This window comes from Pimephales promelas, chromosome 8 (assembly GCF_988280905.1).
Source record: "Pimephales promelas chromosome 8, fPimPro1.hap1.1, whole genome shotgun sequence".
Lineage (NCBI taxonomy): Eukaryota > Metazoa > Chordata > Actinopteri > Cypriniformes > Leuciscidae > Pimephales > Pimephales promelas.
This window is the reverse complement of record NC_142776.1, coordinates 14,093,256-14,118,944: the sequence shown is the minus strand read 5'-3', so window position 1 is coordinate 14,118,944 and position 25,689 is coordinate 14,093,256. Positions and strand designations below refer to the sequence as shown.

Below are 25,689 nucleotides of genomic sequence, written 5' to 3'. Positions count from 1 at the left end.
TTACTATGTTGTTGGTTTTTTTATATACATCATATCTTTTAGTTTGTCAGTGCGTTTTGTGGTGTTAGTCTTTTTTCTGCGCATTTCAACATTAACTCAAAACGTGCGTACACCACCTCCTGAGCTGGTGTAGGATTTGAGCGTGCCATATGCCAACGTCCATATTGATAAATCTCAAAGTCACCGTGATTTTTTTGGTGTACGCTGGAAATTTGGTGTACGCACTTTTGATATATGAGGGCCAATATCTGCTTAACCACCCGTCATTCAAGCAATATACACAGGAACGTAATGACTGTAAATGCTATGCAACCTAAACAAATAAACCAACAGACTCTTCAAGTTTTTCAAGAATTCTACGAAACAGTAGCGTGGCGGCCTGTACACAGCCAGCTACCATCTTTCCGTATCAACCACAGCCAGTTGCTGCTCCTTTCTGCTGCTTCAGATTGCTTCAAGTTCTTTACTGTGCGAGGCAACTCCTGGCCACTGAATCCGACCTCTCTGAGAAACCGGGTTGTAGAGTGTGCCACAAAACCTCAACAACTTACTTCCACTGGATAAACCTGTACTCTCCATCCTCGCTGTCCTGCTTCACTGGTCAGATGAGCATACCACAGTTTCTTTCTCTCATATGCCTCATCTACCGCATCTTCCCATGGCACTGTTAAGTCTCAGTTGAACAATGCATGCTGATCCAGACCACAAAACAATATCCGGTCATAGGTTAGTGGTGGCAATCTCAGGTGGAAAAATAAGCCGTTGATCAAGATCAGCCAGCATCTTCCAGTCCCTAGCAGCTTCCAGTTGTCCTGGGCGATAATTAGTGTTAACACCTTTTCTTGGTGGTTGCTCACCTGGGCGGAGGAATATTGTCTTCTGCATGTAACGTTCTGCTAGAACAGGCGGCAGCTTATTGGTCATACCTTCCAATGCTTACCTTCCAATGCTTAAGCCAAACATTGCAGTAATTGGTCATGGCGCCAAGTAAACCGACCTTGCCTAAGAGCCACCTTACATCCTGTCAAAATGTGTCTTAATGTGGTAGGTGATGAACACAAAGGACAGGAAGGATCCTCTCCTACCCAGAGATTTAGGTTCTGTGGTGATGGGAGAACATCATATGTTGACCTGGTAAGGAAACTGATCCTACTCTCTTCCATTGACCAAAGGTCTTGCCAGCCCATCTTGCGTTGTTCCACACTCTCCCATTTCATCCACTCTCCCTGCTTGGCCTGGGAAATGGCCTTTATACACCTCATCCTCTCTTCCTGCTTTCGCACCTTGTTGACTACCAGCTTCCTCCTTTGAGCTGGGCCTGCCTTGTGCCATTTAGGAGGAGCTAAACTGTGCCCAGTACCTGTCCCACGATATCCCCAATTTGAAGGGCAGCCTTTGCCTCTACTACAGATTTCTTTGCTGACCACTTTCTAGCAGTTTAACACAGGGGCTGCCTCCCTTACACAATTGTCACGTGACTCTTCTAAGGTCATTTCCAATCTGACCTTGGCACACTTAAACTCCTCGGTTAAAGCTGAGACTGGCAGCTGCAATATTCCTTTACTATAAAGTCCCACTCTGCTGAGGCAGCGTGGAACTCCCAACCATTTCCAGATGTATGAACTTATTAATGCTTCCAGTTCATCCACTGTTGTCAAAGAAACCTCGTACACAGAAAGGGAGAATCACCGGTGCAGAAATTTTCTTGGTAACAAATTTATTAAAGGTGCAAAACTTGACTAACGTTTCGATGTCAAACTACATCTTCATCAGAGTCCTCGATCAATTTTTCTGCACCGGTGATTCTCCCTTTCTGTTTGGTCTTATCCTGTCTGGTTGCACCGGATCGTTTGGCACCAGATTTACAGAAGCGCAGTAAGCCTTCCCTTTCATTTTGAAACCTCGTACACAGTCAGTGGCCACAGCAACCTCGGCAGTAGACCAAACTGAAAGCACCAGAGCTTTAGTTTGTCTGGTAGAGCACAGCTGTTTATGCTCTTCAACCCTTCAACTGCTTGTCGTCTAACTTCTCCCACTCGAACTGTGTCCTTTAGATCCCCATCCTACCATCTCCCAAGACTCTTCACTGGCTTCTCAGAAACTGTTTGTATTGCATCACCATTAATGAAGAATGTTTTATCTACTACCTTTCCTTTAACTATCGAGATGCTCCTTGATTTAGAGGGCTTAAATTGCATTTGTGCCCATTCAATATTATCTGTTAACTTCCCCAATAACAGATTAGTGCAGGCTACTGTTGTAGTCATGGTTGTCATGTCATCCATGTATGCTCTGATTGGTGGTAATCGCATCCCAGAAGCCAGGCATTCTCCTCCTACTACCCATCTTGATGCCCTAATGATTACTTCCATTGCATGGTAAAACCCAGTGGAGAAATGGTGGATCCTGCCATTATTCCAACCTCTAAGCATTGCCATGGAGTGCTGAATTTTGGAAAAAATGGGTCCAACTACACGCTGTCAGTGGGTGGGATCCAGAGGTGGAAAGAGTACTGAAAATTTGTACTCAAGTACAAGTATTTGCTAAAATAATACTCTATTACAAGCAAAAGTACTGGTGTTAAAAATGTACTTAAGTAAAAGTACAAAGTACCCCTCTCAAAAACTACTCAAGTACTAATTACTAATTACTTTTAGCCTGAGATATTTATTTACTTTTATGGAAACTAAGTTATAAAAATGGTCTAATATGATTATTATTATTAATGAATGATAATGCAAAATAAATAAGCTTTTTGGGTTATTTTATTTATAAACTTCTTTTTTTCTTTTTTTTTTTTACAATAAAGATTTCCAAAAGTACCCTACTAATATTTCAAAAGTTTCAAAAGTTATCAGCATTTAGCACTGACACAAATGTGCCATCTAGACAGACTGAGTAGTTGTAATTCGTTACTTCCACCTCTGGTGGGATCATATTAACACGCAGTGGTGGTAAGTAACGAAGTAAAAATACTTCGTTACTCTACATAAGTATTTTTTTTGGGGATCTGTACTTTACTTGAGTATGTTTTATTTGCATCTACTTTCACTCTTACTCCACTACAATATTAAAGGCAAAATTTACTTTTTACTCCGATACATTTCTCCGTGCCCGCTCCGAGTATTTATTACACTTGGCTTTCCAAACCAATGAAAAACATGGTTTTCTTTTGAAAAAAAATAAAACGCTCGCGCTCTTTGCCAGCACGCTCGCTCACATAGCAGTTCAGTTCGTCAGTTCAGTGGAAGATGATGACCGCAGAAACAGCAGCTCTCGCTGTCAGCAGAAATGATCCCAAGATTTGACAGAGATCACCCATGGCCATATCTCAAGGATATGTTTGAATTCACTGAAGTTTGGAGATTCATATCGGCTGAAATGTCTTCTTTGCCTGCCACGGCCGTGTTACAGTGCATTCTATCTGTACAACGCGACGTAACCTACACATCACACGTGAATGAATAGGTAGGGACACTGCAATTCACCAAAGTTGATTATTTGCATAAGCCTTGCCGGTTAAACATTTAATTCACGTGATGATGCGTTGTTCTAACGTGCGCTTTCCTGAGCGCATACTCGACGCTCGCAGGCACCAGAAGACTGTCAAACAGCGCCTGAATACTGGACTAAGTTATCTTTCGAGTCTATGCTAATACTGTTAAATACACACAATGTTTACTTAAACAGAATTGGCTATGTCGAAAGCAAACATTTGAGAGAAAATCTGGTGTAATATGTGTCTACGTTAAACGCGTCGCGTGCTGGTTTAAAAGCGACAGTGGTAAATAGTACTGCAGCTTGTACTGGGATAGTTCACACAAAAAAATACATAAATTTGTCATTACTTACTCACTCTAATGTTGTTTCAAACCTGTATTAATTTCTTTCTTGTGCTAAACACAAAAGAAGATTTTTTTTTTGAATGTGGTAAACAGTTGCTGGTCCCCATTAACGTCCAGGAGAGAGAAAAAAACTAAACACTGGGGACCAGCAACTGTTCGGTGACCCACATTCAAAATAACTTTTTTTTTTTTCAACAGAACAAAGAAACTTATTTGGGTTTAAAGCATCTTGAGAGAGTAAATTAAGACAATTTTCATTTTTGAGGGAACTATACTTTTAGTGTTAATAAAACAAAAACCAAAAAAAAAAAACACAAGGAGAAAATCACTCACTGAGAACTTTATTAGTAGCTTTAATAAGAATCAATAATTTTTACAGTGAAGTCTATGTAGTGTTTTAATTTCATATTTGTTCATTTAATAACTTCAATGCTACTGATAAATACACCTACTGTATCTGAAAAAATAAAGCACTGTTTATTTAATTTGAATATTAATTTGTTTAATGTTTATCTTGTCTTATTTTTTTAATAACAAAGAAAATAATGACAAAGATTTTTATCTTCGCCACTGGCCTAAATGTATGCCTTTCTTTTTTTTTCTTTTGTTACCCAAGTCTTTGTTTTTAACATAGGGACATTAGTTTGTAATGAACAGCCACTTGCAAAATAGTAAAACCAACTTGAAAAATAATCGTGATAAAAAATCGTGATCGTGATTTTCCTAAAAAAAAAATCGTGATATATTTTTGCCATATCGCCCACCCCTGAAATGAAGTAGGCCTATAGCATTATTTACAAACCAGTTATTTAAGAGTTTTCAGTCATTCATAGGATCACTTAGAAAGTGTAAGTAAATGTAGTAAATACAGGTAGTTATAAAGCATTTAGTAGTGGTCAGTTAACTATTTGTGTGAGCTCATCTAAAGTGAGTAGGCTATTCATGACTTGTAAAGCATTTAAGGAGATTTAAAGGAGATCAATCTTCTAAACAGTAAAATGTAACAGTGATATAGAACAGAAATATTTAACAGCCTTTAAATCTCCTGTTATTGTCTCTTATGATTGCAAATCTAACAAATTCTTAATTGCAGTGTGTAATCTCATCATTTGTTCAATGAAATAATTGCATATCATCCCCAAAATAATTGATCTGCATAATTATTTATATTTACAGTTCATTGGAATATTTACTTTTACTTTCGGTACTTAAGTACTTTTTAAATCGGATACTTTTGTACTTTTACTCAAGTGATGTTTGAATGGAGGACTTTCTACTTTTACTGGAGTAATATTTTATTTAGGTATATATACTTTTACTCAAGTACAACTTTTGAGTACTTTTACCACCCCTGTTAACACGTCATACGCTATAATTAGGTGAAAGGAAAAAGACTGACATCTCTCTCTTTTCATACAGATTACATCAACTGAGAATTGTTGCTTTTCTCTATAAATTACTTAATTTAAAGCCACAATATGTAATTTTTCTGCTTTAAAAATAGCAAAAATAACTATCTATTGTTATATATTTCTATTAGATGTGTACTTACATTATCCCGACAGTTTCCACCAACTTTCAAATACGGAGAAACTTATAGTTTAATTCGAAGACACGGGACTTTTCTTTATTTCCGTTTCGTCGCCCGTGTATGGCGTCATATAACCTTTGACTCCTCTATTTACTCTAACTTCCTTGCGGAACCCGGCGAAACCGCCAAACACAAAGGGGAACACTGGACTACCGCCAATAAAGCAAAGAAAATGACGAAGAAAAAAAAGTAGTACGTATTTTTATTTGTGTAAATCACGTGCCCGCTCACGAGCGCTCACTCTTAACAGACACACTGTCCCCGGTGCTGCTCACGCATAAAGCGCTCCCCGTTCACAGTAACCGTGTCGTCTCATTCAAAACAGCCAACTGTTGCTGTTAGCGAGCCGCGCACATTGAATACTCATTATGAGTCAGGCTGCGAATGTACGTGCCCGCTTCAGCGCGCTCATGCTTACTAAATAAACGCCTCACCTCCGGCGCCGGCGCCGTAACTTAAAAAATACGAGGCTTAAGTCATTTATAAAAATGCCTTCTGCATTTTTGTTTTGCTTTTCACTCCATTGTACCGAATCGTACCGAACCGTCTGAATGTCTGAACCAAGGTATGAACCCGACCAAACCGTGACTTCTGTACCGTTCCACCCCAAATGCAGTTTCATTATTATTCATTACTATCCAGAGTGAGGCTTACTATAAATAATTTGTGCGACCAAATCATGTTTTGCGCCAGTAACTGAAAAAGTTGGTAGCGCAAGTGCCACCAGTGGAAAATGTTAGTGTAGTTCCCTGTATACCGGTATCAGATTTGCACAATCCATACGCACAATGCTTCAGCATGTTTCCCTCATTCGAAAGCTTGGCAGACCTCCCGCGCATAGTTACGGTTGCTAAGACATGATTGGCCAGTGGCGGTTTTCAGGCGTGGCTTAGCAAAGGGTCAATTGGATTTGATTTTTACTTGTGCAGCCCCTTCTTACCATCTTTTTGCGCTTAAACACAGCACAACAGACTATAAACAAGACAATTTCTTTGTTTGAGAGAATCCCACATCAACGTAAAAATTGTAAAAAATGTTGGAGATCTTTTATATTGTGAAATATTTTCTGTCCATTATAAAACTGTGGCTGGAAGCCACAATCTAGGTAATGAATCATAACACTGACAAAGCTATATCAAACCTAAACCTAGAAATCATAAAGCTGTTTTTTTAACATACAAAAACTTTTTTTTTTTTTTTTTTGCCTCAACAGAAGCAGCGAGAAAGAGCAACAGAAGGTGCTGAGAGTGTCAAAGTTTCTAATCTGCAATACCTGCACAGGTTAGTATAATGGCTGCAGATGTATGACAACTGATGAAAAATATACTATGCTGTGATGCTTCATCCTCATTTATATAGCGCTTTTAACAATGTAGATTGTTTCAAAGTAGCTTTACAGAGATAAACTTAATATAATTGCGTCACAGTCATGTATGCCTGTTTTTATACATATATGCATCCAGCTACCTGACATATATCAAGCTGTGGACTTTGGTGAAGAGGAATGAGAGCATGGCTCATGCGCTGCAAGCTAAACTGAAGGAGCCACAGACTGATGAGAACAAAAGAGGACCACGACCACAGGATCTTATACGACTCTATGACATCATCTTACAGGTTCAGAGATCACACATTCTTCATACATGTAAACATTTGATAATTCTTTATATTCCAGAGTACTTGCTACATGTATTTCCTATAGTAATAACCAGGGGTACACATAAGTGGTGCGTATGCGCGACCAAAATAAAAAATGCATTCAGTCCACTCATTTGCATACCGACATGGTTTACAGCTGGTAATGCACAATTACCGTTTGACATCGACTAATTGTAATACTGTATTTCCATTTGAACAATGCCTAAATCTGACAGTTTCAGAGAAAAACTGTGATATTCACTGACGCACTTCACTCGGCAGTGCATATACACACTTCCTGGCAATCCGCCAAAATAAAAGCTTGCTGATTTTAAGTTTGAAAATGTTGTAAATTCATGTAAAAATTAAACTAAATATAAGCATTGTATTTAAGTGTACTATTAAAAAAAAGTTATTTAACCCTCTGAGGTTGGCAAACACGCCGGTGCGTTTTGATTTTTTTCACATAGCAGACCAGTAGTTATGCGCGTGTGTGTGTATATATTAGGGGTGTGCAAAGCAGTCGGTATTTGTAACTGTATTTGTATTTGTTGAGGGGGGAAAAGTATTTGTAGTCGAGTAAAATTCAAATAGGTGTTTTTTTTTTTGTTTGTTTTTTTTTTTGCGTTACACTATGTAATTATGGACGCAATTATGGATATGCAATATTGGTTGAAGTTTTTCCATAAATCCAACAATGAACAAGTACCAAGGAACGTCATTGAAAAGAAAATAACATAACAGCCAACCTCATCCATGATTAAACCAACAACTAATAAAATATCATTGTGAACATTATGAACCCCACCACCACCCGTCCTTGTTCAAGGACGCTGAACAGACAAAATAAAAACAAATAATACTTCAAATAACTGTTCTTCTTCTGAAAGAACTTCTTTCTAATACACAGAATTCCAAGAACTAAACTTTATCAACCCCTGACTGGGAGATCTGCCAGAACAAATGTTGTATTTTTTTTAATTATTTTTTTTATTATGCCTAAAAAGAGACACAAAGGTTTTTTTTTTTGTTTTTTGTTTTTTGTTTATATATTTAAATATTATATGTGTATATATTTAAGAGTTTAAAAAATATGATCAGTTTAGGGTAAAAAGGCCACATAGTAGGTGGTGTTAAAAGTAATTTTATTACAATTTGTCATGCGCAGTTGCGCACTAGAAAATCACCAATCACTGGGCGTGTCAATCAATTTAAAGAAATATTTTATCAGAGGTGGAAAGAGTACTGACAATTTTTACTCAAGTACAAGTACAAGTAGTTGCTAAAATAATACTCGATTACAAGCAAAAGTACTGGTGTTAAAAATGTACTTAAGTAAAAGTACAAAGTACCCCTCTCAAAAACTACTCAAGTACTAATTACTAATTACTTTTAGCCTGTGATATTTATTTACTTTTATGGAAACCAAGTTATAAAAACGGTCTAATAAGATTATTGTTATTATTAATGAATTATAATGCAAAATAAATAAACTTATTGGGTTATTTTATTTATAAACTTCTTTTTTTCTTTTTTTTTTTTTTTTACAATAAAGATTTCCAAAAGTACCCTACTAATATTTCAAAAGTTTCAAAAGTTATCAGCATTTAGCACTGACACAAATGTGCCATCTAGACAGACTGACAATAAGTGCAGTTACACTGTTATGCCAGTGGGTCATGGCCGGCAAGATACTGTTTTTATGAAAGAGTCATTATTAAACTCTTCATTGTAAGCTTAAAACACGGATTCAATATTAATAAAACAATGTGTTGACAATGACATACAATATAACTTTTTATTCTAAGTTTACAATGCTAAATCTTTATTACGGTATATGTGCTTGTCACCTGAGTAATGCTGAAGCTCATGTTTCAAGTGATGTTTTTAGTCAAATTATCGTGAGGTCTACCCAACTTTAAAAACGAAAACAACTGAACTATCACATATCACTGCAGAAACAAAGTTTCTATAAAACGTCTCCTTTCCTTCCTCTGTATAAGAACAACTCCTCCATGTGGGGTCATGGGCACTCGTCATCTGGTATTTCTTCGGAATTTTCAATGAATTCAGTGTCTCGAATGTCCATGTCCATTACGGCAAAGTTCTTTGATAACACTAAAATACAAACTGAAGGACGTGTGAGGACGAATATAGCTCTCCAGGAACCGAGCTTTTTTTTCCCGCTCCAATTACAAGGGTTTTTATTGGCCCGCCCACGATCAGTTATTTCCATTGGATACCCAAATGCTGGTCAAAGATTTGAATAATTGTTGAATTCAAATTGTACAAGTACTTTGTAATTAATGGCATTTTTAAAGTAGTGAAGTACATTACTTAACTTAATTTGTACTCAAGTACAAGAAAAATTACAGACTAAAAAATTTACTCATAAAAGTACAAGTACACGAAAAAACTACTTAATTACAGTAATCTGAGTAGTTGTAATTCGTTACTTCAACCTCTGTATTTTATTAACATACATTAATAATCATGAAAAATATTTTGAATTGAACTCGAGTGGACTCCGGAATAAGTCCGAGTCCTAAAAAAAAAAATGTTCGAGTACGAGTCAATTCCCAGTCCAAATGCACACGAGTCCATGACAAGACCAAGACCATTAAAATATGGTCTCGAGACCGAGTCCGAGACGAGTCCGAGTCTCGAGTACTACAACACTGCTAAGTAGTGACATGGGCAAGCTCTTAAATCGGGGATCCAGCAGAGTGGCTTTAAAGTAATGACCTCATCAAAGACAGCCTGGAAGCGCCGAGTCAACTTTGAATGCAATGTGGTCACCATTTTAAGTGCCTCTGGAAGAGCCTGTACATCTGCATCCACCTTTAAGTTTGTTAATGCAGTCTTGAGAGCCTGCACACAAGGGATAACAGAAGACAGAGAAGCCACTTCCTCACACACAGTGCGTGTTGCCTCCTCAATTGGTTGTAGTATTTTCACAATGGCCTGCACTAGTTCCCATTGATGGTGTGACATTACACCTCCCAGATCCATATCTGCACACATGGTAGTCAGTGGACGTCTCTGCTCCAATAGCCGCTGGAGCATGTGGAAGGAGAAATTCCACCTGGTTGACACATCATGCACCAAAGTGTTCTTGGGAAGGCCAAGCTCTTCCTGGATTTTGTGAAGTTTGTTTACAGCTTTGTTTGATCTGTGTACAAACCCAGTGATCTTGCGAGCAATCAATATCACACTGGTCACTCCCCGGCACTCCTTTAGAACAGCTGTTACCACTAGGTGTAAATTGTGAGCCATACACCTAATGTGCACATAGTTACCATCAGCCATTGCCTTAACCATGTTAGTGGCATTATCTGTGACAAAATACTGAACAGAAAATTTCACTCCAACATCATCTTGCCATTGTTTCACAACGGCCTTGAGGTGATGTAGAATGTTGGCTGCTGTGTGATCTTCATTAAGAACCTCCATCTTGAGAAGTGCTGTCACACGTTTATGTTTATCTATTCCTTGTGGACTCTTTTTGCATTCTATCCAGTGGCCAGTGAGAGAAAGATACGCATTTGTGGAAAATTTGCTCGTCCAGATGTCAGACGTGCAGTGCACAAATTTCCCTTCTATGTTTGAGAGTGTTTCTTTTACTTTTGTTTTTACATCTTGGTAAAGTTGTGGTATAACTGTGCGAGAGAAATGCCAACGAGATGGTAGTTGGTATCGAGGTGCAACCACATTGAGAAGCTTACGAAAACCTTTATTCTCCACTACTGAGTAGGGCATCAGGTCAAGGCAAATCATTTCTCCTACTGTTTGTTATTTGCTTTGCAGTGGGGTGGTTGGGTGGATAAGACTGTTTTACATTAAATGCAGCTAATATAGATGATTGAAACTGACTTGCAGGGGCAGAACATGGCTGTGATGGTGATTTGGTGCTTGTGGGAGGATTGGGAGAGAGTACCAGGAGAGGATGCTTTAAGTGCATGTGATTATGCATAGCAGATGTTGACAGATGTTTGATATCTCTGCCTCTGCTGATTTGACTTTTGCACACATTACATATCACTTTGGTTTTATCTGCAGCACTGACTGTAAAATGCTTCCACACTGAACTTGAGCAAGTTTTTTTGAATGGTGGAGGACCAAGAGATGGCTCAGCAGCAGCCACACTATTTTCTATTTGGTTGCCTAAATCCATGTTTCAGCTACGTTAATTAATGACGGGAAGCTAAATGCTAAGGTTAGCCTATAGCCAGAGTAACTTTACATACCATATAACTCCCACAAGTGCATATAATTCGACACAACTACACAAGCATTTTTTAAACCTTTTTAACCGAACATTAACGTTACTCTGTCAAGTCTATTGTCTAAATTGCCTAGCTAGATAGATAAATAGAGCGAACATGTGAGCACCCGACTGCAGACGTCAATAATGGAGCATGCGTGATGAAATAATATCCCGATCAAACTCCGCTTTCCGATAGTTATAAACTGCCTCCAGAACCCAGTTAAAGAAAAAAATCTATTTAACAAAAACTGATTGTGTTTTTTTTGCTCAGCCGAGCAAGCCTCTGTTGCTGCGAGGAGCAGCCTGCGTCAGTCAGCTCTTTCTGATCACTCAACTCAGCACACACTCTAAACTAACTCATCCGGGCATGCACTGGGCCGTCTCATGAGGAAAACGCAGCTTTTTGATATAACGTTTTTCTTGTTCCCGAATACAGTATTTGTTCGAAATTAGTATTCGTAAAAACATGTTATTTGTGCCTTTCCGAATACCGTATTCGTGTTCGGCTCCACCCTAGTATATGTGTGTATGTGTGTGTGTGTATATATATATATGAAGAGTTCAGATGCAAAAGCCTCTAAATGCCATTTGAAATTTTCTTCTAGAATGATAATTTTATCAAGCTTGTATATTTAATTTCAGTAATTTCACTTAAATGGCAATGATAATTACCTATTAATTGTTATTTAAGTGAAATTACTGAACTTAAATATACAAGTTTGATAATCATCATTAAAGAAGAAAATTTCAAATGGCATTTAGAGGCTTTTGCATCTGAACTCTTCATATATATATATATATAGGGGTGGGCGATATGGAAAAAATATCATATCACGATTTTTTTTAGGAAAATCACGATCACGATTTTTTATCACGATTCTTTTTCAAGTTGGTTTTAATATTTTGCAAGTGGCTGTTCATTACAGCCAAACTAATGTCCCTATGTTAAAAACAAAGCCTTAGGTAAACAAAAGAAAAAAGAAAGGCATACATTTAGGCCAGTGGCGAAGATAAAAATCTGTCATTATTTTCTTTGTTATTAAAAAATAAGACAAGAGAAACATTACACAAATTAATATTCATATTAAATAAGTAGTGCTTTATTTTTTCAGATGCAGTAGGTGTATTAAGCAGTAGCATTGAAGTAATTAAATGAACAAATATGAAATTAAAACACTACATAGACTTCACTGAATAAATTGATTCTTATTAAAGAGGTGATGAACTGAGAAATCAAATTTTCCTTGAGCTTTTGACATCTAAGAGGTCATCATATTATAAGAATATCCTGAATATCCATCATATTATAGAATAGCTCTGAAGGATAAGTGGAGTGATGACCGTTGAAGACGAGACAAGACCAGGCCTGGGACATTTACATTGTGTTTTTTTCTATGACCTTTAAAATAAAAAAATTCATTTGTCAAAGTGATGGTACTGTAATGCGAGTCGCGACCGCTGTGTGTTTCCTGTAAATGGAATTATCTCAATGGGCCTAATTTTACTGATCTAAGCGCATGATTTAAAGGGGAAATGAAGCAGTGAATCAAGTTTACATAATTTACAAGAAGGATTTCCAATATAATCAACAATTATATAAGAAACATTACAAATGTAAACATTTAGAAGAAAAAAAGAAAAAACTTGGTATCTTTCGCCGCCAGGGCGCCGCCATTGTGCAGTTGACGTCACGGAGTTGGTTGGCTCAAGTTTAGCAGGCTCTGGGCACTGAAAATCTGCGACATCAAACTGTGTTTACATCGGTGTTTTGACCACGAACGACTAATGTTAGGTACAGTTATTAGACTAAAAGACGACGTCTAATGTTATATGTTGACAAACTGCACATAGAAACATTGTTCGCGATGTCTGCCGTCAGATATTCCCGTCTCGTCAACAACATGTAAGTTAGAGTCCATCTGTTGTCAAGAGGTTGATCTTGAGCATGTATTGCGTGGTCAATTCTGCATCAGCGGAGCGCACGTTTACCATGCTGTGCCGGGAGTTAGACATGTGGAAGCGGCGATGCTTTCCCTGAAGGATGTCAGAGCGGAGAGACTTTTTTCCTAGTATGTAGGCTGTAGCTACTAGCACTACCAGAGCGAAAATATGGACGTTTCATTTCCCCTTTAACAAATAACGTTACATGCTAACTTACATGTTGTTGACGAGACGGGAATATCTGACGGCAGACATCGCAAACAATGTTTCTATGTGCAGTTTGTCAACATATAACATGAGATGTCGTCTTTTCGTCTAATAACTGTACCTAACATTAGTCGTTCGCGGTCAAAACACTGGTGTAAACACAGTTTGATGTCGCGATTTTCGGTGCCCAGAGCCTGTTAAACTTGAGCCAACCAACCCCGTGACGTCAACTGCACAATGGCGGCACCCTGGCGGCGAAAGATACAAAGTTTTTTTCTTTTTTTTCTTCTAAATATTTACATTTGTAATGTTTCTTATATAATTGTTGATTCTATTGGAAATCATTCTTGTAAATCATGTAAACTTGATTCACTGCTTCATTTCCCCTTTAAAGCGCACAGTCCAAGTGCACTTAGGGCGTATCCGAGTCCACTTTTGCTAGTTCAACGACGGGAAAAAATGGGACGCGCCCGGTGCATGGTCTAAAAGGGTTGTCGGTATTCTCTTATTGAGTAATGGATGTTTTGGGCGTAACATGCAATAAACCAATCAGAGTCTCATCTCCCATTCCCTTTAAAAGCCAGTTGCTCTCACGGCATGGCAGATTCGCTATTTACATGGTGGAATTTGCAAGTGGAAAGACTTCTCCAGAGAGGAAATGGATCTTCTCATGCGTGAGGTTAAAGTGTGCAAGTAGACAATCTACGGGACAAGCCACCAAATATTTATTGTACACAATAATAATGTTTTACATTGTAATTATTTTATTTTTAATTTTTGGCATGTTTGTGTGCTGCTGCGCGTCCTTGTGCGTCTACATGCGTTTTGGACTCGCCTATGGGCACTTATTACCTCCTTATCCTCCCCCGTGTAGTGCGCATGCACCAGCGTGCATGCAGCCTGTCGCAGTTGCCCAGTTGTCGTTGCCGTAATACTAATTTTTAAACTTTCTTTTAAGTCTGACCACAACTTAGTTTATATTAATCCTTGTATATGTGCCTCTGGTGAAAAGGCAGCCGGTGACCACAATGATGGTGAGGAGATGGTCAGAGGAGGCCTATGAGACACTTCGGGGATGTTTTGAGGTGACAGACTGGGATGCACTCTGTGAGCCACATGGAGAGGATTTAGATGGGCTTACTGAGTTTATCACGGATTACATACGTATATATATATATATATATAAATGTATAAATATAGCTGTGAGCAGCGATAAAGGGCCAAAGCCGGCGTTACCACCATCCCGGTGCCTTTAGGTAACTAAAGGCATCAGGGTTGCGGTGCCACCGGCTTGGGCCCGCAATCGCTGCTCGCAGCTATATTTATTATTATTTTTCTTACGACTATTCAGGCACTTTTGGGGCCCTTAACGTGCTCAAACTCTTGAAACTTTGCACACAGGTCAGAACCCGCGGCCATCAGAGCCGGGCTGAAGATGGTACCTGGGCATGGCAGGGGGGCTTGACAGCGCCCCCTGGAACAGGGTCCAAAAACTTGGTCCATAAATCAAACACGCTTGCATGTAATAATATGAAACTCGGTACACATATAGATCTCATCGTTTCATATATACTTCATACTATTACTTTTTACCCCAGCCCAACAGCAAGTCGGCTATTGAGGGTTCTTTGTAAAACACACGCAATGCAAATTAAAGTACTCCTCCTAGAGCACTGATCCAAATTTGACACAACTCGGTCAGCGTGATGTCAAGACATTGAGGATGAAATCTTGTGTGGGGATTTTTGATATTTCAAACGGTTTGGCCATGGCGAGGAAACTAAATTATGGCGAGAAACGTGAAACAGGAAATGTGTCATAACTTCAGCATACATTAACTGATCTTGATGAAACTTCAGCAGTGTGTTCGCTGTAAGAGGACGATCACATGGATGTGACTATTGTGAGTCAAAGTTATAGCGCCACCAACTGGCAGCAGGAAGTGTCACTTTCTAAATGCTTTGACATCACCCTCTTATTTTTACCCGATTTGCTTCAAACTTCGTCTGTATAATGTAAACACACGCCAGATAAAGACCTGTGAATGGATTCTTGATATCTTTGAAACTGTTGCCGTGGCAACGCATCAAACTTTACCATTCTTTTAGGATGCTTTTAAAACCCTTAGAATGCTTCAAATTGCATGAAACTCGCCAGACACATCACATTTATTAACCAGTAGACATGTGCAAAGTTTCAGAAACGGGCGTGGTGATGGCTCAGTAGCACCACCTTTTGACAAAAGTGGGGTTGTTAGTTTTATCTACAGTTACAAAAATCAGTATGTATATTGTACTCCTCGAGCCGGACAACTTTCTAATTGACACTCATTAGCTAGGACCCACAGAAAGTCAGATATGTTTGTTTGAATGTGGTCATGCTCTCTCTGAGCCTACATCTCTGTCTCTGTCTTTGCCTGTCTGTGTGTCTGTTTGTGTGTGTGTTTGTAGGGGGAGGGGGCTTAACCAATTCAACGCTGTGTGTCTGGCCTGCAGAAAAAGAAAATACATTTCTTAAGCCTGGTATTTTAAATAAGTTTTTATTTTAATTTTTTATAAGTAAAGGCATAATATAACCAGTTTAATTGTAGTGCATTGACAATAGTTTTATATAATTAGTTTATTAATTAAATTAACTTGGTCCGTAAACTTGATCTGAATATTTGGTCCATAAATCAAACACACTTGCATGTAATAATATGAAACTCAGTACACTTATAGATCACATTAGGCCAAACAACTTTCGTGCTCTAAGTTTTACGACAGTTCAAATGGAAGTCGGGAATTATGGGTTGTTTGAATAAATCTCCTCGGAGAAATACGTCAAATTACAATGCATGTGTTTACCAATCACCACCAAACTCGGTGTGCATGAAGTCATGACATTGAGGATGCTCAATTCCGGACGGATTTTTGATGTCTTGAACGGTTTACCCGTGGCAAGGAAATGAATTTTATGACTAAAAAAGGACACATAAAATGTGCTATAACTTTGCTCGTTTTACCTACAGTTACAAAACTTGCCATGTATATTGTTCTTGTCAAGCCGATCAACTTTCTAATTAACAGCAAGAAGCTCAGACCAAAAGAAAGTCAGATATTGTAGTTTGGATTTGTATCTTGTCTCTATCAGTGTCTGTTTTGGGAGGAGGGGGGGTTGTTTGTGTGTGTGTGTGTGTGTGTGTGTGTGTGTGTGTGTGGCTGACTGTAGATTTTTCCTGCAAGTCCTTGTCTTTTTGCATAACAATTTTGTATTTTTTTTTAAATGACAAAATATGCATATAACCCTAATCTTTTAAATGTATAGTTTGCTTTAAATAAAAGTAAGATAAATTGGTAAACTACAAATTGGTAATTGAAGCTGAATGAATTTAAAATTCATGTGCTATTTCAATATATTTCAATATATACCCTCACTGATGCAAGCTCTTCAGCACACTTCTCTTCGACAGTCAAAGCGGGGGTTAAGTTTTTGCACATCGTGCAGAATAACCCTCTTTATATATATATTTGTGCTGTCAAACGATTAAAATGTTTAATCGCAATTAATCGCATTAATGTCATAGATTAACTCGCGATTAATCACACATTTTTATCTATTCTAAATGTCTCTTGATTTCTTTTTGTTAAATTATTTTTTTCTCATTTTAATGCACTTATCAATATGGAAAAGTGGAAAAATTATTATTGAAAATAACATTGGAATAGTGTTCAATTTCACACTAACATATAGCCTATAAATAATCTCTCACACAATGTAACACTGTCTATCAATAAAAGGGTGAAAGAAATACTGACGAGGCCCTAATATTGGCGAGGGCGGAGAATTCGCATTATCTGTGTGTGTGTGTGTGTGTGTTTGCGTTGTCATCATCAAGTGGTGTTTCTGACTGGACGTACTGCGATGATGATAGCTCAGTTCACACCGACAAAACACAGATCACTTGGTCTTGTCAATGGGACAATATGGCAACTTTTTAAAAGTAAACTTTCCATTCAGAATTTTAGGGCATCCATTTCGGCATCTCGCGCTCGTCATCCACTCAAAAGTAACGTTATTATTTGGCCGGCTCGCAAGCCGAAACGAGTGTGTGTGGCACAAAACCTCCTCGCGCTGTGCTCTGAAACCCTTTCATTTCAATGGCTTGTGCAGCGCGAGGATGTTTTGTTGCTTCTTTGACCAAAGCGCAAGCAGCTCAAGACCATAAACAAAACAGGCACGCCGCAAACACACGTTTGGGCTTGCGAGCCGGCTTTGAGTGGATGACTAGCGCGAGACGGCGAAATGGATCAGGACGCATGCCGCGTCCTGTTGCAAAAGCATGTTAAAAAACTAGTTTGAAAGTTTACTAGGACAAAAAGACCATTAATCGCGGGATAAAAAAATTAACGCTGTTAAAATGGGGTTGTGTTAACGCCGTTAATAACACGTTAAACTGACAGCCCTAATATATATATATATATATATATATATATATATATATCAGTCCTTCCAGAAAAACGCGGAGTTTTTTTTGTGATTGTTGCGGGCAAAAATCCTTGATTACGCGGCCCGTTTTCTTTAAAAATGCGATGGAATATGCGGGATATTTATGCAATTTTATGCGATAAAATTGCGGGAACTTGCAAAAATTGCGGGAAATTCGCAAAAATTGCGGGAACTTGCAAAAACTGCGGTTTGATGAAAAAGAGAAAAAAAGTGATTCCCCCAACATCCTGTTCTCACTAGGCTACTACCTTAATGTAAAGAGTCATTTCTTATTACTTTCTATGATGTAGCAAGCATACTACATCATAGAAAGTGCTGGGAATATTTAATTTCTCATCTTGTTTTATTTTTATTAAATTTTCAAAATCACAGAGTTTGATATCAAGTTCTTGACATTTCTTTTACACATTTTCTGATAAGTATAACATCTGAGAAGTAGCCTAAAACATGAAACAATAATTTGGAAAAAAAAAAGAAAAAAAAAAAAAGATAGAGGGCATCACAGACATACTAAATACCTTTAGCAGAGATACAGATCTTTTGGGCTTTTCGATTTTTTTTTTTTTTTTTTTTTTTTTTTTTTTTTTTTTTAAAGACTCAAAATACATTTTAAAGGCTGTTTTGAAATGAGCAAAGTTGGGTTTTGAGTTAGGCTACTCCACTTAGTTTGATGAATATGAAATTTTCCTAATAATAGAAAAAATCGATAACATACATTTTTCTTATAGGAAAGTCAAAATCATTTGTATGAAGATGACAAATTTAAGACAAGGTTGCAATTCATTTTAAAACCTAGAAATTGAGACATCTCATTCCAAAAGATTGAAAAATAGGGACATTCAAACAATAAGTGCACAATAGACTCTCTTTCACAATTACAAAATCAGCAATGTTTTATTTCAGACTGTAACGAGTGTAAATAAGGTGTGGCCCCTTTAAGAGCTGCGCGCTGAACTGTCTGCAGTGTGTGCGCCTCAAACACCCCATGTCGTGTGCGGGTAATTTCTGTTTGATGCTTATTTTATCTTATTTTGTTTATTAAGTAACGATGTGATGGTAGAACGTGTGACAGACAGTTATACGAGTTCGATTTGTGAGATGTCAATCGCCTCCGTGAGTCTTTCTGGCCTCTGCAATAACTTCAGCTGTGAGCTATCCCGTCGCGTAATTGCGTCACTTCATAACGTTCCCATGAAAACCGGAGGAAATGGCTGCTCTTGTATGAAGCAAACGCAACATTTTTCAACTTTCTGCGAAGATATATGTGACTTTTTTTTTGCAACGAAAATACGAGGATTATGAAATCATGCAAGCCCCGCATATTTTGCGTGGAAATCGGCATTTTATGCGGCGAAAGTGCGGCTTATTCGAAAAAATGCGGCCCCCGCATAAATATGCGGACTTTGGCTGATTTTGCATTGAATTCAGCGATCGCATAATCGCGTTTTTCTGGAGGGACTGATATATATATATATATATATATATATATATATATACTTAAAAAAGCAGGGGTTAAGTTTTTGCACATCGTGCAGAAAAACCCTAAAGGCGATGCCACCGGCTTTTTATATATATATATATAAATATATATATATAAATATATATATATATATATATATATATATATATATATATATAAATATATATATATATATATATATATATATATATATATATATAATATATAAATATAGCTGCTAGCAGCGATGAAGGGCCAAAGCCACCGGCTTGGGCCCGCAATCGCTGCTCGCAGCTATATTTTTTATTGTTGTTTAAAAAGTTCAGACCAGGTTTTTGTTGGTCAGTGGTGCAGTTTATTTCACCAAACAATGCGCCCGCACTCTCCTCTAGGGCTGAAACGTTTAGTCGACAATAAGAAATTGTCGACAAATATCTTTGTTGTCAAGTAGTCGTTTGATCTCACGTGACCTAATGTAAGGGCGTGCAACATCACGATTTGACCGCTACGGCGCTGTAGCGCTAGAGTGTAATGCAGCCCTTTACAAATGCTATTGCGGTATAAGAAAAAACAGCGCAAATTCTGAAGGAGTGCAAACGAATTCGATGCAGCAAGGTTTGGGAAAGTTTCACAAAACTTCAAACCAAGAATGCTGTCGTGTGCAATACATGCAAGGCGGAATTTGCTTTTCACGGGAACACAACATGCATGTTGGAGCACTTAAAGAGGACTGTTCTCCAGCTGGAGCTACAGTAACTAACTAGTGGTAAATTTCTTTATTAGAGAATGCAATACTACTAATAATAGTAATAATATTATCAATAATAATATAATTACAGTTATCTAATTTATAGTGGTGCAACGGATCATCACTGATCCGTGATTCGTTCGGATAAATGTCTTCGGTTCGGCACACACGTGATCCGCGGATTGATTATGAAAAAAAAATCAAATAAAACGTGCACATGTTGTTCAGTCAACGCACAGCTTCGTCATAGCGAGCGGAGGAACGGAGAAGCTTGAACGCCCCGCGTCATTTCAGGGCTCCAGACCAGACTGCGACCAAAATTTGAGAGTGTGCGACTGAATTTTACATCCAGTCGCACATGTGCGACCAGTAAATTTGCCACACGTTAAACGCATGGTAAAGCGGCGCGTCAATGAATCCGTGACAAGAATAGAGCGCGTAAACGTCTGTGGGAGGGAGACGGAGACAAATATCACAACCTGATGTGCGTCTGAGCAATCAGCGATCTATCGACTCGTTAGTCGTTACCTAGCAGCGAATGCAAACAAAATGAAAGTGGAACGAAAATACGCAACTCATTTATGATTAGGACCGTGGAGCAGCAGCAGCGATCCATTGACAAAATAAAGCCCCGAACTTGCCAGTCGCGGGCCTATCTCGCTCACGCAACACTGTTACTAGGAGATCCAGTGAAGAAATCCATTGAATTCGCCTCAGAATTAATAACATCGACGAGATCCAGTGAGAAACACTCCGATTCGGCGCAGGTTTCTGTTATAAACCATATCAGATCAAACAGCGCTGACGTGGAAACCAGGAGAAACACTTATAGAAGGCTTTCAGTCCACAAATCAGCCTACAGTATATATGATAATGTGTAAGAAATAGTCAAATGCTTACAAGTAGCCTACTACACATCTTTTCCCAGCACTTCAATAATATCATACATAAATGTTTTTTTTTTTTTTTTTTAATTTTTTATGTGATTACCAACACATTTTTTGTTTATCCTTTAAAGATTGTCCTAAAATGAAAAAAGTACGATGATATTTTCACTACTTTTATTAATTGATATTAAGACATTATTTAGTTCTCATTTGAGGTGATGCTGCCCTCAACAAAGTCTGGGACCCTGTGAAGTTAAAATAAAACAGAATATCATAATGTTAAGTCTATTTATTATTAAAGAATTTGTCAGTAGGCTATTACAGTTATTTTGGGGGAAATTTGAATAATTGCATTGCAAGCTGATTTAAGGTGTGCCCCTAAATTTTCTGCTTGCACTCCTAAAATTTTCAGTCAGGGGCAACAGCGCTCCTAGTAAAGTTAGTCTGGAGCCCTGCATTTAAATCACCTGTATGGGACCATTTTGGATTTTCCATCAAATATAACATGAAGGAAAGAGGTTAGTAGATAAAACCGAGACATACCACTGCGGCATTTAAGCAGCCCCTAGTTGCATAATCAGACCGGGCTAAAGCCATCACAAATGCTATCGGTGTGTTTATAGCTGCAGACATGAGGCCACATTCGGTTGTGCAAAACGAGGGCTTTAAACACATACTGAAAGTACTTGAGCCACGTTACGACATGAACTGTTGTGGATGAACTATCCCGAGCATCTGTTGCGCTCACGACAGACAGGTGGACTTCTAGGGGAACGGAGCTATGTGACGATAACCGTTATCGTCACATAGCTCTCACCGCTCACAATTTAAAAGTGTTAATAATCAAAAAGACAAAACCTATGTTTATTTGTCTTGTCTTTTATTTTTTTATTTTTTTTGCTGATCCGAAAAATGATCCGATCCGTGACCCTGATCCGAGAAACGATCCGATCCGTGAGTTTTTTTTGATCCGTTGCACCCCTACTAATTTTTTTTCACAGAATAAAGCTTGATTGAGCTTAGGAGTCAGGGCTGTTTTTATTATTTTAACACTATTAGGTATTATCACTTGCCTGTATTTTGTTCCATAATCATGAAGACTTACAAAAGGAGATGTTAGGAAGAATATTATGGCAGTTACTTTTTCATACTGCAAATTAAAAGGTGAATAAGAACGTATCTGTCAGCACAATTTCCATCTAAAAAAAAGATTGTAATACTTATAATAATGGTTTGCAGATTCATATTTTACCATTTTTGTGTCCTGAAGTGAATGTCCTTTTTTCTGTTTCAGTTCTAAGAAAAGCAGTGGTCCTATTAAACAATGCTTAGACAGCTTTTGTGTGATTTGAGTTGGACCGAAATCTGAAAACTTAAAGAAAATGACCTGTTTAGTTGGCTCAAAGTTAATTAAAACAACTATTTCAAAAGTCAAGTCACATTTATTTATATAGCGCTTTTCACAATACAGATTGTATCAAAGCAGCTTCACAGTGATAACATAAAAGTAGTACAACACAGATCAATAATATTGTTAAATATTAAATACTAAATAACCCCGACTAAGCAAGCCAAAAGCTGAACTGATTTTCTTTTTTTTATCAATTTTATTTGGTAAAATGGAATATTCTGACTGAGTTTTATTAAAATTAACCATCATGCATGATACTGGTCATCCAGTATCATGCATTTAGATCATGATAACCACAGGTAAAACCACCTCAGTATCATGGCAAAATGTAACTTTATGGATTTTGGTATTTGTATGAAAAACAGTAGCCTAAAAACATTATTAAATACTGTAATTATATTCCATTAGTCATTTAATACATTGTCTACATTAATAATATAATACAATTCAATCCCACATTTCATGGTGCAGTTAATATTACTAGGCTAACTTCACAGTAAATCCATGGTAAATGATGGGCATTTGTAGACTGAAATCATTCTGACTGTATCGTTGCGCACATTGTTTCTCCCTATTTGTCAGCTCTGTTTCATTTGCCTTTAAACTGGTTTAAACTGGACATTTGTGTTCTTTGCTGAATTCAAGCTCTTCTCACTGGATCTCGTGAGCAAGACGATCAGAGTAAATACGTCTGCTGAGTTTGAGCATAGATGGAGATGTCTATGAGCTCGCGCTGCACTGCCATTTGGACTTTGAGCCGAGCGGATAAATGGTCTGTGTGGCGCGCGGAAACTTCAAATGAGTTTCGTTCCACTTTTATCCCGAATAAACATTAGCGAACATTTATCAAACTCTTGATATCGTTTTATCGAGTAAAAATTATATCGTGATAATTATTGTTATCGTTTTATCGCCCAGACCTACTTAAAACTGACTTATACATTTTAGAATGAATGGTCTTGACCAGGAATTGTGCATAGCATAGGCTAAGGATACAGAGAAATAGGTAAAGCTTTAAGCATCACACAGTTGAACAATATGCCTATTATGTCTCTTTTCATTCTTATTTCTTTTCTTTTTATACTATGACTCATTTCCAGAGTCTTGCTGAGCTGTCATCACTGCAGGGTCTAGAGGAAGATCACACCTTTCAGAAAGAAGTGGCACTCAAAACTCTGGTCTACAAGGCTTACAGGTGAGTTTATTGCCATCTCTATTGATTTAAATCTACTGTTTAAATCTAATCAGTTTCCACCTTTTATTAAATGAGTTTTTGTCTTCCAATCACAAGAGGTCTGTTCTAATTTCAGGTGCAAACAGGGTTTAGAATGTTTTAAAAACATCTTAATTCCAGAAACCAGGCTCATGTGTGCTTGCATACATGTTGTGTCATTTTGATTTTTTTTTCTCTGTTCGAAGTTTTGAAATGTTTGTCGTTGCTCTCTGGACAGGTGTTTCTATATAGCTCAGTCCTATGTTCTGGTGAAGAAATGGAGTGAAGCTCTGGTTCTGTATGAAAGGGTTCTGAAGTATACCAGAGAGGTCCAGTCCAAAGCCAAGAGCCTCAATAACAGCCTTAAGGTACCAAACACCTCACATTACTTCCCTTACAAAATTGGACTCAGCTTTTGTGTTAAGACCTAGAACGTAGAAATAGCATATAATGTTTCCAATGCAGATATTCTGCTGTCCGCAGGGGGGTGCTTCAGTTCTTGTGACCTTGATTATGGACAGTTCAAATCAGAACGTTTAGTGCTAGAATTAAAATAAATGTTTTACAGTTTTTCACTGTTTTAACCCTCTGGGGACCAAAAACGCGCCCCCCGCATTTTGATAGTTTTTTTTTCTCACATAGCTGCAACATAGACTTAAAATACATTAATGGTCATATAAATAAAATCAATACATAATTATAATCTATAGAGGGTCTTCTTTTTTGTCTACACTCTTGTGTAAAAAAAAAACTTAAAAATAAATCAAATAAACAGGGTGCGCTTTCAGCTCACTCAAGAATCTTTCTGAAAAGCGTCCGAAAAATGAACTGTAACTCAGTAAATACTTGTCACAGAGACACGAAAGATTTCTCTTTATAAAGCTGAAATTCTCTTCTTTTAAATGAATGTATATAATAATAATATTGATGAAGTATTATATAAAAACAACTACTCTCAGTTGATGTAATCTGTATGAAAAGAGAGAGATGTCAGTCTGAGATGATTCCAGCTTTATGACATGGCGCATTATCCTGCTGAAAGTAGCCATCAGAAGTTGGGTACATTGTGGTCATAAAGGGATGGACATGGTCAGCAACAATACTCAGGTAGGCTGTGGCGTTGCAACGATGCTCAATTAGTACCAAGGGGCCCAAAGAGTGCCAAGAAAATATTCCCCACACCATGACACCACCACCACCAGCCTGAACCGTTGATACAAGGCAGGATGGATCCATGCTTTAATGTTGCAGACGCCAAATTCTGACCCTACCATCCGAATCTCGCAGCAGAAATCGAGACTCATCAGACCAGGCAACGTTTTTCCAATCTTCTATTGTCCAATTTCGATGAGCTTGTGCAAATTGTAGCCTCAGTTTCCTGTTCTTAGCTGAAAGGAGTGGCACCCGGTGTGGTCTTCTGCTGCTGTAGCCCATCTGCCTCAAAGTTCGACGTACTGTGCGTTCAGAGATGCTCTTCTGCCCACCTTGGTTGTAACGGGTGGTTATTTGAGTCACTGTTGCCCTTCTATCAGCTCGAACCAGTCTGGCCATTCTCCTCTGACCTCTGGCATCAACAAGGCATTTCCGCCCACAGAACTGCCGCTCACTGGATGTTTTTTCTTTTTCGGACCATTCTCTGTAAACCCTAGAGATGGTTGTGCGTGAAAATCCCAGTAGATTAGCAGTTTCTGAAATACTCAGACCAGCCCTTCTGGCACCAACAATCATGCCACGTTCAAAGTCACTCAAATCACCTTTCTTCCCCATACTGATGCTCGGTTTGAACTGCAGGAGATTGTCTTGACCATGTCTACATGCCTAAATGCACTGAGTTGCCGCCATGTGATTGGCTGCTTAGAAATTAAGTGTTAACGAGCAGTTGGACAGGTGTACCTAATAAAGTGGCCGGTGAGTGTATGTGTGTGTATATATAATAGAAATACAAGAAATACTTTATATCAAAAAGCTGCGTTCCTCACGAGACCACAGTGCGT

The 25,689-nt window shown here is 38.1% G+C and overlaps 1 protein-coding gene across 1 annotated transcript in view; it reads left to right on the top strand.

Moving 5' to 3' along the window:
- The window catches only part of srp68 (signal recognition particle 68), a 118,306-nt gene that overhangs the window by 69,280 nt on the left and 23,337 nt on the right, over window positions 1-25,689 (top strand). The window contains exons 10-13 of the mRNA XM_039662207.2: window positions 6,650-6,717; window positions 6,900-7,053; window positions 23,583-23,677; window positions 23,934-24,063. Coding sequence (XP_039518141.1) covers window positions 6,650-6,717; window positions 6,900-7,053; window positions 23,583-23,677; window positions 23,934-24,063 — 447 coding nt within the window. The remainder of the gene's footprint in view (window positions 1-6,649; window positions 6,718-6,899; window positions 7,054-23,582; window positions 23,678-23,933; window positions 24,064-25,689) is intronic.